Source organism: Ornithorhynchus anatinus, chromosome 7 (genome assembly GCF_004115215.2).
Source record: "Ornithorhynchus anatinus isolate Pmale09 chromosome 7, mOrnAna1.pri.v4, whole genome shotgun sequence".
In the NCBI taxonomy this organism is placed as follows: domain Eukaryota; kingdom Metazoa; phylum Chordata; class Mammalia; order Monotremata; family Ornithorhynchidae; genus Ornithorhynchus; species Ornithorhynchus anatinus.
In genome coordinates this window covers 77,341,330-77,353,473 of record NC_041734.1, presented here as the reverse complement: position 1 = coordinate 77,353,473, position 12,144 = coordinate 77,341,330, and the positions used below count along the sequence as shown (strand labels likewise).

The window sequence follows — 12,144 nt, the reverse complement described above, 5'->3', positions numbered from 1 at the left end:
ATGAGCCCTGACTCCAAAGCCCGTGCTCTTTCCACTGAGCCACGCTGCTTCTCCAGTGCTTGGTTCATAGTAAGCGCTTAACAAATACCATTATTATTATTATTATTATTATTGTGTTGTTGATGATGTTGCCGTTGGGCTCGCAGTCTCAGGGAGAATGGGGGTGATAGTTGGTGGCTGCATTCAAAGGGAAACGCAATTCTGAAGCGACCGCCTGCCATCTGTCACCCAGCCTGAAGCAGTGCCTTAGATCAGGACGGAGTATAAAACCCCAAAATCGGGCACGTCCCACCTTCATTCTTCTACCGATGTCAAATCCCCCCACATGAAGAAGGCACCCAGGAGACACGAGGTTGAGAAAGGATCTGGGGCCCAGAGAATTTTCAACTTTCAAAGAACCAATGTGTGAAATGCCACAAAGATCTTCATTCACTGTTCCCCACGACCATGTGAATGAAAAGGCAGCATTAATGAGCAGTGCTTTTATTTATTTATTTTTTTATGATATTTATTAAGCCCTTTCTACTTGCCAGGCACTGTAATAAGCATACAAGCTAATCAGTTTGGACACAGTCCTTGTCCCACATGGGGTTTACAGTCTCGAACCCCAGCTTACAGATGAGGTAGCTGAAGCCCAGAGCAGCTAAGTGACTTGCCCGAGGTCACACAGCAGACAAGCGGCGAGTAGAGATTAGAACTCAGTGCTCCACCCTAACCTTGGATGAAAACCCCTCTGGAAGACAAGAGCTGGTTTTGATCCCGCAGAGGGTCATAAACCTCATTCAGATTCCAGGTCAACCACCCAGAATTCTTGAAGAAAAAAATGGAATATTTTTAACAAACTAGATCCTATTCAAAAGCTCTGCTTGGAATCAGTCATTTAATCAAATTTATCGAGCACTTACTGTGTGCAGATTATCGTTGGAAGAGCTCGGGAGAATACAATATAACAGAGTAGGTAGACACATTCCCTGCCCAAGATGACTTAAAAGTTTAGAGGGAGGGAGAGACACTAAAATAAGTAAATAAATTATAGATATTGACATCAGCCCTGTGGCCGAGAAAAGGAGCACGGGCTGCTGGAAAAAGCCCGAGTCTTGGAGGCAAGACTGCTGTACTCATTCAATCAATCAATCAATCTATCAATCCATCGTATTTATTGAGCGCTTACCGAGTGCAGGTCACTGTACTAAGCATTTGGGAGAATCCAGTAAAACAGAATTGGTAGGCATAATCCCTGCCCACAGCAAGCTTATAGGCTCTCCGGGGAGATGGATAGAAATAAATAAATTATGGGTATGGACATAAGTGATGTGGGGCCGAGGTGGAGGGAGTGGGGTGAATATCAAGTGCCCAAAGGGTACGGATCCAAAGGTATAGATGACGCTGAAGGGAAAGTCAGCTGGTGAGTCAATCGTATCTATTAAGCACTTACTTGTGCAGATCATTGTACTAAGCGCTTGGGAGAGTGCGACATGACAATAAACAGACCCATTCCCATGCCCAAAAGAGGGTTTAAAATCGGGCAAGTCCCTTTGGAGGGCGTGTGACCTTAACAGTGCTTTGAAGGTGGGCAGAGTAGCAGTGGGGCCTATATGAAGGAGTCCCAGGCCAGAGGGAGGATGCGGGGAAGGGGTCGGCGGTGAGGTGGACGAAATCAGGGCCCAGTGAGCAAGCTGACGCTAATAATAATAATAATGATGGTATTTGTTAAGCGCTTACTATGTGCAGAGCACTGTTCTAAGGGCTAGGGTAGAGACAGGGTAATCAGATTGTCCCACGTGGGGCTCACATTTTTAAATCCCCATTTTTACAGATGAGGTAACGGAGGCTCCGAGAAGTGAAGTGACTTGTCCAAGGTCACGCAGCAGACAAGTGACAGAGCCGGGATTAGAACCCACGACCTGTGACATCCAGGCCCGGGCTCTTTCCACTGAGCCACGCTAGAGGAGCGGAGTGTGTGGGCTGCCCCGTAGTAGGAGATTAGTGAGGTGAGGTAGGATGGGGTGAATTGATTGAGGGCTTTAAAGCCGACGGTGAGGAGTTTGTTTGATGCAGAGGTGGATGGACAGCCACTGGAGGTTCCCATCTGGGTCTCTCCCCTCTTTCCCTCTGACCAGGAAATGGGCAGCCCAAGTTGACTAATAATAATAATGTTGGTATATGTTAAGTGCTTACTATGAGCAGAGCACTGTTCTAAGCACTGGGGGAGATACAGGGTCATCAGGTTGTCCCACACGAGGCTCACAGTCTTAATTCCCATTTTACAGATGAGATAATTGAGGCACAGAAAAGTGAAGTGACTTGCCCACGGTCACACAGCTGACAAGCGGCGGAGCGGAGATTTGAACCCGTGACCTCTGACTCCCAAGCCTGGGCTCTTTCCACTGAGCCACACTGCTTCTCTAAGCCTAAGGACTAAGGACTAAGCCTGGAAGAATTGGCTGGTAGATTTTACACTCCATTAGGGCAGGAATCAGATCTTAGACTTCCTTAGTAACCTCCACAGCGTAGGGAGGCGGTGCGGCCTAATGGATAGAGCACGGACCTGGGAGTGAGAAGGACCTGGGTTCTAATTCCAGCTCCATCACTTGACTTGAACTTGGGTAAGCCACTTCACTTCTCTGTGCCTCAGTTACCTTAACCTGTAAAAAATGGGAATTAAGACCGTGAGCCCAATATGGGTCAGGGACTGTGTCCAACTTGATTAATTTGTATTTATCCCAGGGCTTAGAACAGTGCTTGGCACATAGTAAGCCTTTAACAAGTACCATAATTAATTAATTAAATTAACTTGGGCAGGTCACTTCATTGCCTCATTGCCTCAGTTCCCTCATCTGAAAAATTGGGATTCATTCATTCATTCATTCATTCAATCGTATTTATTGAGCACTTACTGTGTGCAGAGCACTGTGCTAAGCACTTAGGAAGTACAACTCAGCAAATAAAGAGAGAAAATCCCTGCCCACCCTGTGCTTACAGTCCAGAAGGGTGGGGGGCGGAATGGACATCAAAACATGTAAACCAGCATCAATCTAAATACATAGAATTGTAGATGTATACGCATCAAATCAAGTAAACGGGTATTAATATGAATAAATAGGATTGTAGATATGTACGTATATGCACAAGTGCTGTGGGGCGGGGAGGGGGGTAGAGCAGAGGGAGGGAGTCAGGGTAAAGCGGAGGGGAGGGGAGCTGAGGAAAAGGGGGGCTCGGTCTGGGAAGGCCTCCTGGAGGAGGTGAGCCTTCTGTAGGACTTCGAAGGGGGGAAGAATGATCGATCGTTTGGCAGATTTGAGGAGGGAGGACAATCCAGGCCAGAATTAGGACGTGGACCGGGGCTCGACGGTGGCACGGACAAGAAAGAGGATAGGTGATTCGATACCTACTCTCCTTCCTGGTCATGGGTTCAAATGCCGGCTCTGCCGCGTGTCAGTTGTGTGACTTTGGGCAAGTCACTTCACTTCTCTGGGCCTCAGTGTGACCCCATCTCGAAAATGGGGATGAAGGCTGTGAGCCCCACGTGGGACGACCTGATCACCTTGTATCCCCCCAGCGCTTAGAACAGTGCTTTGCACATAGTAAGCGCTTAACAAATGCCATTATTATTCCTACTTAGACTGTGAGCCCCATGACGGATTAGATGGTCCTGTAGCTATCCTTGAGGGAGTACAATACGACAGAGTTGACGGACGCGTCCCCTGCTCACAGTGAGCTTACGGCCTAGAGGGGGTAGGCGCTCAGTAAATACTACCGATTGACGTGCTGAGTGGCTCGGTGCCCCCCGGTTCACGCTGGATCTGCCACGGTTTCCTTTCTGTCCTTTTCCAGGGGTGCAGGCTGTATCTTCATTGAAATGCTCCAAGGCCAACCTGTGTTTCCAGGCGTTTCTGATACCTTGGAGCAGCTGGAGAAGATCTGGGCGGTAAGAACAGATCCAACTGTAGAGAGAAAAGACCATCCTGGTAAACGTCACCCAGTCCCACTTAGCTAGGGAAGCAGCGTGGCTCAGTGGAAAGAGCCCGGGCTTGGGAGTCAGAGGTCCTGGGTTCTAATCCAGCCTCTGCCACTTGTCGGCCATGTAACTTTGGGCAAGACCCTTCACTTCTCTGGGCCTCGGTTACCTCATCTGTAAAATGGAGTTGAAGCCTGTGAGCCCACGTGGGACAACTTGATTACCTTCTAGCTACCCCAGCACTTAAAAAAGTGCTTGGCACATAGTAAGTGCTTAACACATACCATCATCATCACTATTATTATTATTATTACTTGCCCAAGGTCACACAGCAGACACGTGGCGGAACTGACAGTAGAACGGTGGTTCTCTGTATGCCAGGCCCAGGATCTTTCCACTAGGCCATACTGCTTCTCATAATAATAATAATAATGATGATGGCGTTTGTTAAGCGCTTACTATGTGCCAAGCACTGTTCTAAGCGCTGGAGAGGTAGAAGGTAATCACTTTGTCCCACGTGGGGCTCACAGTCTTCATCCCCATTTCGCAGATGAGGTCACTGAGGCACGGAGAAGTGAAGTGACTTGCCTAAGGCCACACAGCTGACAAGCGGCAGAGTCGGGATTAGAACCCATGACCTCTGACTCCCAAGCCCGGGCTTTTTCCACTAAGCCACAAATGCTTTGCACATAGTAAGCGCTTAACAAATGCCATTATTATTATAAGAGAGGGAGTTTGGAAAGACAACGATTAGGGTAGTCACTGGATGTTATCGAGGAAGGAGCTGTCGGTACAAGATGGAAGTAGACTAGACTGTGATGGGAGAGAGAGAGAGAGACTTAAAGTGGGAGGTCGCAATGCTGATTGTCCTAGAAATCACCAAGTAGGGATGAGAACTTGAACAGAGCTGGAAGTAGTTAGGATGATGGGAAACTTGGGAAAGGAGGAAATGACCAGGGAAGATGAGCTCAGTTTGGGACACAGTAGTAGTAATAGTATTCATTATTATTTATTAGTAATTATTCTTAGTAGTAAATGTTATTATTTTTGGAGAGGCACCATGTCTTAGTGAAAAGACCACTGTCTTGGAAATCAGCATGGCCTAGTGAAAAGAGCACAGGCCTTTGAGACAGAGGACCTGGGTTCTAATTCCAGCTCCACCACTTGTCTGCTGTGTGACCTTGGGCAAGTCATTTAACTTCTCTTTACCTCAGTTACACCACTGTAAAATGGAGATGAATACCTGATTTGCTTGTATCCTCCCAGCACTTAATACAATTCCCAGCACATAGTAATGCTTAACAAATACCACAATTATTATTAACTGTGAGCTCCATGTGGGATATGGACTGTGTCCAACCTGATTAGCTTGCTCCTATCCCCAGCGCTTAGTACTGTGCTTAGCACACAGTAAGTGCTTAACAAATACCATTAAAAAAGAAAAAAAAGCAGAATGGGCTGGTGAAGCAAATAGGGTGAACCCTTGAAATAAATGGAATCGATTTCTGGAGCAAACAGGATGGCGTTCCGGAGCAAAGGGGATGGATTTCTGGAATAGACAGAACAGGCTTTCAGTGGAACTAATGGGATGGGATTCTGGAGTAAATGGGACAGGCTTTCAGGAACAAACGGGAAGGGATTCTGGAACAGATAGAGCAGGCTCCCAGAGCGAGCAGGACAGGTTTCTTGAGTAAATGGGATGAACTTCTGAAGCGAACAGGCGAGGCTTCCTGGAACAAATGGATTGAGCTTCTGGAATAAACAGAATGGAATTCCGGAGCAAACGGCGTGGGCTTCTGGAAAAAATGAGATGGACTCTTGGAAAAAACAGGACAGGGTTCTGGAGCAAACAGGGCAGATTTCTGAAGCAAATGGGATGAGCTTCCAGAGCAAACAAGCCAGGTTTTCTGGGACAAACAGAATGGTCTCCTTGTAGGCAGGGAATGTATCTACCAACTCTGTTGTACTGTACTCTCCCAAGCATTTAGTACAGTCCTCTGCACACGATGAGCATTCAGTAGATACCATCGATTGATAGATTTTTGGAGTAAACAGGATATGCGCCTGGAACAAACGCATGGGACCTCTGGAGCAAACAGAACAGGTTTCCCAAGCATACAGGATGGGTGTTTGGAGGCAACCGAATGGGCTTCTGGGACTAGCCGGATGGAGCAATGTGGCAACCTAGTGACCCACCCGCTGACCGATGTCCGGGTACGGGCCCAGGGCCCAAGAGCCGGCCGCGGAGGTTAATCTGGCTGAGATCCATCAGCGGAGGAGGCCCCTCTCCAGGTTCGGGCAGGCTCTACATGCTCAAACGCAGAAAGAATCCAAAGGCACAAGCTCTAGAGGCTGACTGATGTTGCAGAAACAATTTGCCCTCAGAAACCAGCCCGACACGCTAGGCTCACCTATCTGCCCCAGGATCCGTTTTCGACTTTGGCAACTGTCCTGCTCCCATTACAATGGAGGTTTATGTCCTCTCATCAGAAATGGAAAACCAATTAAACCGCCATCAGGATGAACAAAGCACAGAGAGTGGAGGCTCCCCGGAGCTCAGGTTGGTGATTCCCAACACTTTGCTCCTACAAAATGGCGTTCCGACGTCTCCCAGACTTCGCCTGTGTAGCTCATTAGTGATTGACAGAGGGTAAGAGGCAGTGTGGTTAGTGGATAGAGCACGGGCCTGGCAGCTAGAAGGACCTGGGTTTTAATCCCGGCTCTTCCACTGTCTTGGGCAAGTCACTGCACTTCTCTGGGCCTCAGTTCCCTCACCTGTAAAACGGGGATAAAGACCGTGAGCCCCACGTGGGACATCCTGATTACCTTGCATCCACCCCAGTGCTTAGAACAGTGCCCGGCACAGTAAGCACTTAACGAATGCTACTATTAATATTATTAACAATGATAATATTAATACAATTGTATTATAATTTCTATTTTTAAATAATATTGTTGATATTTATGATATTGTTAATGAATGATAATAATGATAAGAGGCATCGGCTTGACAGACAGTGGCTTGTCCCTCTATCCCTTACTTTCCTCTTCCCCCCTCCGACGGGCCAATCTTGGAAGGCTTATTTTACCTTTTACCTTTCAATCAATCAAGCAAATGAACTGAGTGCCTCTTGTGTTCGCTCTGGACTAAAAACTCAGGAGATACAACAGAATTAGACCTGATCCCTGCTCCCAAAGAGCATACCGAAAGAGCCATAGTTTCAAATTTTGGACGAAGGTAGTTGAATTAGTAAAACTGGTAAACCGGCCTTGGGTGTTGCCGGGTGGAGCCGGGAGATTGGCTGGTGTTTAACGGGGAACTGGTGACTTCAAGCCTCTGTGTGAGGCGGGGTTGTTGTTCATGTGTCACATGAGCAGCAGTGGCAGGTTCTTCGAGGTGCCGGGGCTCTGGACTGCCAGAAGTTCATTCGATCGTCTTTGTTGAGCGCTTACTGCGTGCAGAGGACTGTACTAAGCCCTTGGAAAGTACAATTTGGCAACAGGTAGAGACAATCCCTACCCACAACGGGCTCACAGTCTAGAAGGGGGGAGACAGACGACGAAACGAAACAAGTAGACAGGCATCAATAGCATCAATATAAATAAATAGAATTATAGATATATACACATCATTAATAAAGTAAATAGAATAATAAATCTGCACATACATACACAAGTACTGTGGGGCGGGGACGGGGGGAGGGAGGGAGTCGGGGCAATGGGGAGGAGAGGAAGAGCAGAGGAAAAGGGGGGGGCCAGTCTGGGAAGGCCTCCCGGAGGTGAGCTTTCAGTAGGGCTTTGAAGTGGGGGGAGGTGAGTTAGACGTGCCAGGGCTATATGGATCGCCAAGCCTAAAGGTTGGGCTAGGGACCCCTGATCTTAAAGATTCTGGTACTATGGCCCTCTAAGACTAAAGGTGCCAGGGCTATGGACCACCAAGGCCAGAAGTGCCGGGGCCATGGACAACCAAGCCCAGAGGTGCCCAGGCCATGGGCCACCAAGCCCAGAGCAGTCGGGGTTAAGGACCATTGAGCCTAGGCCAACCGCCACCCAAATAAAGGCCCAGAATTAACCTCTTGCTGACTTGAAGAATGAAATGAAAAATCCCAAGTCTTTACGAGTCCCATGAGCTTTACAGAAATCTTGGCATTTTTCTATTTAAATAGGCTTAAGCTTCCAAACAGGATATTTAAGAACACACTTGCACGATCGGCTTGAAGGCTCCCCTTGCTTGTTGGGATGATTCTGCTACATGGGAGAGAACTGAGCCAATCTGGTTAAAAATGTGACCAATTTTCAGTCAACCTCTTCCTCTCTCCATTAGCCTTCCATCTTGATGCCACTCTTTTCTGCAGGCTGTGCCCCACTGATGGCAGACCTGGAGCTCTGAGCCACAACGATGTCTTGTGGGCTCAGCACCCACCCACTTATGGACAAGCGCATCTTTGCGCACACACAAGCACACATGCACACCCGTCCCTTGTTTTCTCTTGGCCCTGTTTGGTTTCAAGAATGAGCTCCTTTGTTCTCTGCCTCGAGGAGATTGGCTGAAAAAGTGGCTTTCCAGTGGGGTCCGAGAAGAGGAGAGTTTTTACCTGTTCGAAGCGTTCTTCATTTGGTGGAAGAACTCAGCTCTTCAATGTTCTTTTGTGTGAGGACACGCACACGAGACGAGAACATGTCTCTTTAGCCTGAAACCCAGGCTCCGGGCCAGGGGAATCAGCAGATTATATCCTGTCATTGGCACGCAATCGATTCTCTACCGACGATGCAACGATGCTTATAAAACGATTTATTGGGCTGGCTATCGTGTTTGAATAGTTCAGAGATCATTAGGCTTGTTCCACCCACATCAGATACGGCGTCTAGGTGGTGGGTGAAACAATCCCTGGATATAAATCAGAAATACATAATTGTGGTATTTGTTAAGTGCTTACTCTGTGCCAAGCGCCAGAGCCAATTCACTCATTCATTAATTCATTCATTTGTATTTATTGAGTGCTTACTGTGTGAAGAGCACTGTATTAAGCGCTTGGGAAAGTTCAATACAACTGAGCCCATTGTTGGGCAGGGATCGTCTCTCTTGGTTGCTGAACTGTACTTTCCAAGCACTTAGTACAGTGCTCTGCACCAGTAAGCGCTCAATAAATAAAATTGAATGAATGAATAAATTCAATAATAATAATTTAATAATTTTGGTATTTGTTAAGCGCTTACTATGTGCCAAGCACTGTTCTAAGTGCTGGGTAGATACAAGGTAATTAGGTTGTCCCATGTGGGGCTCCCAGTCTTAATCCCCATTTTCCAGATGAGGTCACTGAGGCACACAGAAGTTAAGTGACGTGCCCAAAGTCACACAGCTGATAAGTGGCAGAGCCGGGATTAGAACCCGCGACCTCTGACTCCCAAGCCCAGGCTCTTTCCTTTGAGCCATGCTGCTTCTGATTCAATACAATCAGATGAGTCACGGTCTCTGTCCTACATGGGGTTCACAGCCTAAGGGAGAGGGAGAATAGGTATCTTATCCCCACTTTTACAGATGAGGATATGGAGTCACAGAGGAAGTGAAATGACTTGCCCAAGGTCATGTAGTAGGGAAATGCTTGAGCCAGGATTAGAATCCAGTTCATCTGACTCCCAAGACCATGCTCGTCCCTTAAAGTTATACCGTTTCCCTATAGGGTTTAGAGGGCCCCTTCTAATAAATAATAAATAATGATGGTATTTGTTAAGTGCTTACTATGTGTCAAGCACTTTTCTAAGTGCTGGGGTAGATACAAACTAATCAAGTTGGACATAATCCCTGTTCCACATGGGGCTCACCATCTTAATCCCCATTTTACAGATGATGTAACTGAGGTACAGAGAAGTGAAGTGACTGGCCCAAGGTCACACGACAGACAGACAAGCGGCAGAGCCGGGAATAGAGCACAGTACAAAGGAAATTTGCTGGGTTTTTTCCGTTCCTCTATGTTCTCCTGTTCTGCGATCTCAATAATTAGTCATAAGAGTAATGGTATTTATTGAGTGCCCTCTGGGTGGAATGCACTGCTCTAATCTCTTAGGAAAGTCCAACAGAAGCACAAGACCCATTCCCTGCCCTCAAGAAGCTTCCACTCCCAGAGGGACTAATTAATTGAGAAGACTGGGATGTTATGTGGGAATCAGTAGATCAGGAAATCTAAAATTTGAAAGCGGTGTCGGGACCGACTGTAGAAGAAGGTTCTACCGTGATCACCCCATCCAAAATTTGAGCTGCTTTAAACATCAGCTTCAAAACAGACATTTGTTTCCTTGGGAAATTTCTGTAGGAAATAGAAGTGTGAAGTTAAAACTCACTTGACTGCAGGGAACAGAAAATTTAAGAATGATGCTGGAACCCAAACTCTTCCTGGAGAAATAGGGGCATAGCACATCCGCTTCTCCAGTTTCCGCTACCCGAGGTTTCCCTCCAGCATCAGGAATTCTAGTTACACTGCCCAAGATAATAAACAATAATAATAATAATGGTCCTTGTTAAGCACTTACTATATGCTAAGCACTATTCTAAGCCCTGGGGTAGATACATGTTAATCAGGTTGGACACAGTCCCTGTCCCATATAGGACTGACAGTCTCAATCCCCATTTTACAGATGAGGTAACTGAGGCCAGAGAATGCCCAAGGTCACACAGCAGACAAGTGCGGAGCCAGATTTAAACCCAGGTCCTCCGAATCTCAGGCCCGTGCTCTATCCACTGGGCCTTGCTGTTTCTCATTTTTGCCCGTTTTATTGTTACATTGCACTCTCCCAAGAACTTAATACAGTGCTCTGCACGCAGTAAGTGCTCAATAAATAGGATTAACTGACTGACCGCACAACCTTTTGCACCTTTCCCAGCTCACCCCCTCAAACTTCCTGTTTGCCTCCGTTTTGTTTTCCACCCTGTTCAATTCTCTCCCTTCGTCTCCCACTGTAGGTGCTGGGGGTTCCTACTGAGGACACATGGCCTGGAGTCTCCAAGCTTCCCAACTACAATCCAGGTAAGCTTCACAGTATATTGGGATATTTGGAATGTCGCCAGGCTCCTCAAAATTCTCCAGAGGTTGCCCGTCTACCTCCGTATCAAACAGAAACTCCTCACCATTGGCTTTAAAGCAGTCCATCCCCTTGCCCCTTCCTGCCTCACCTCCCTTCTTTCCTTCTCCACCCCAACCCCGCACTCTCCACTCCTCTGCTGCCGCTAACCTTCTCCCCGGGCCTCCATCTCGCCTGTCCCACCGCTGACCCCGGCCCACATCCTGCCCCTGGCCTGGAACGTCCTCCCTCCTCAAATCCGCCAATTACTCATCCCCCTCCCCACCTTCAAAGCTTTATTGAAGGCCCATCTCTCCTCCAAGAGGCCTTCTCAGACTAAGCCCCTCTTTTCCTCATCTCCCACTCTCTTCTGCATCAGCCTGACTTGCTCCCTTTGTTCTCCCCTGCCCAATCAGCCTGGCAACACTTATGTAAATATCTCTAATTTTATTTATTTGTACGGATGTCTGTCTTCCCCCCCTCTAGGCTGTGCTCGTTATGGGCAGGGATTGTCACTCTTAATTGTTGTATCGTATTTTCCCAAGTGCTTAGTACGGTGCTCCGCACACAGTAAGTGCTTAATTAATATGACTGACTGAATGAATGAGTGAGCATTATAGGAACCGTAGTAAATCATGAGATGATGATGATGATGGTGATGGTATTCATTAAGGGCCCACTTTGTGCTGAGCACGGTGCATACAGCGGATGTGTTAACAGCAGAGACCCAGGGTAGCTTGATGGGAAGGGAGCAGGCCTTACTAGTGGTTTCGCTTTACAGAGTTAAAGGGCAGCAGGGATGCCCGCTCCCTAAAAATGTAAGAACTTTAGGGAGCTTGGAGGTGACTGGACTCTTGATGATTTGGGTGACCTCTACGGACCCCCCTACTTTACCCTTGGATGTGTTGGACCCTGAACTTTGCCTTTCCTATTGTTCTGATTCAGTATTTCATCTTCCCCACTGTGTCTGTCGCTAAACCCAAACCGGCCCTTATTTTTAGCTGAAGTCAGGGATTCTGTCAAACTTTCACCCATGACCTCCTGACTCCCAGGCCCGTGCTCTAACCACTAGGCCATGCTGCTTCTCCGTACCAGAATGACTAGAGATATGGCAGAAGATAGGACATTCT

The 12,144-nt window shown here is 47.4% G+C and overlaps 1 protein-coding gene across 1 annotated transcript in view; it reads left to right on the top strand.

The window, feature by feature from the left end:
• CDK15 (cyclin dependent kinase 15) overlaps window positions 1-12,144 on the top strand; it is an 89,077-nt gene that overhangs the window by 31,432 nt on the left and 45,501 nt on the right. The window contains exons 9-10 of the mRNA XM_029068495.2: window positions 3,835-3,928; window positions 10,917-10,980. Coding sequence (XP_028924328.1) covers window positions 3,835-3,928; window positions 10,917-10,980 — 158 coding nt within the window. The remainder of the gene's footprint in view (window positions 1-3,834; window positions 3,929-10,916; window positions 10,981-12,144) is intronic.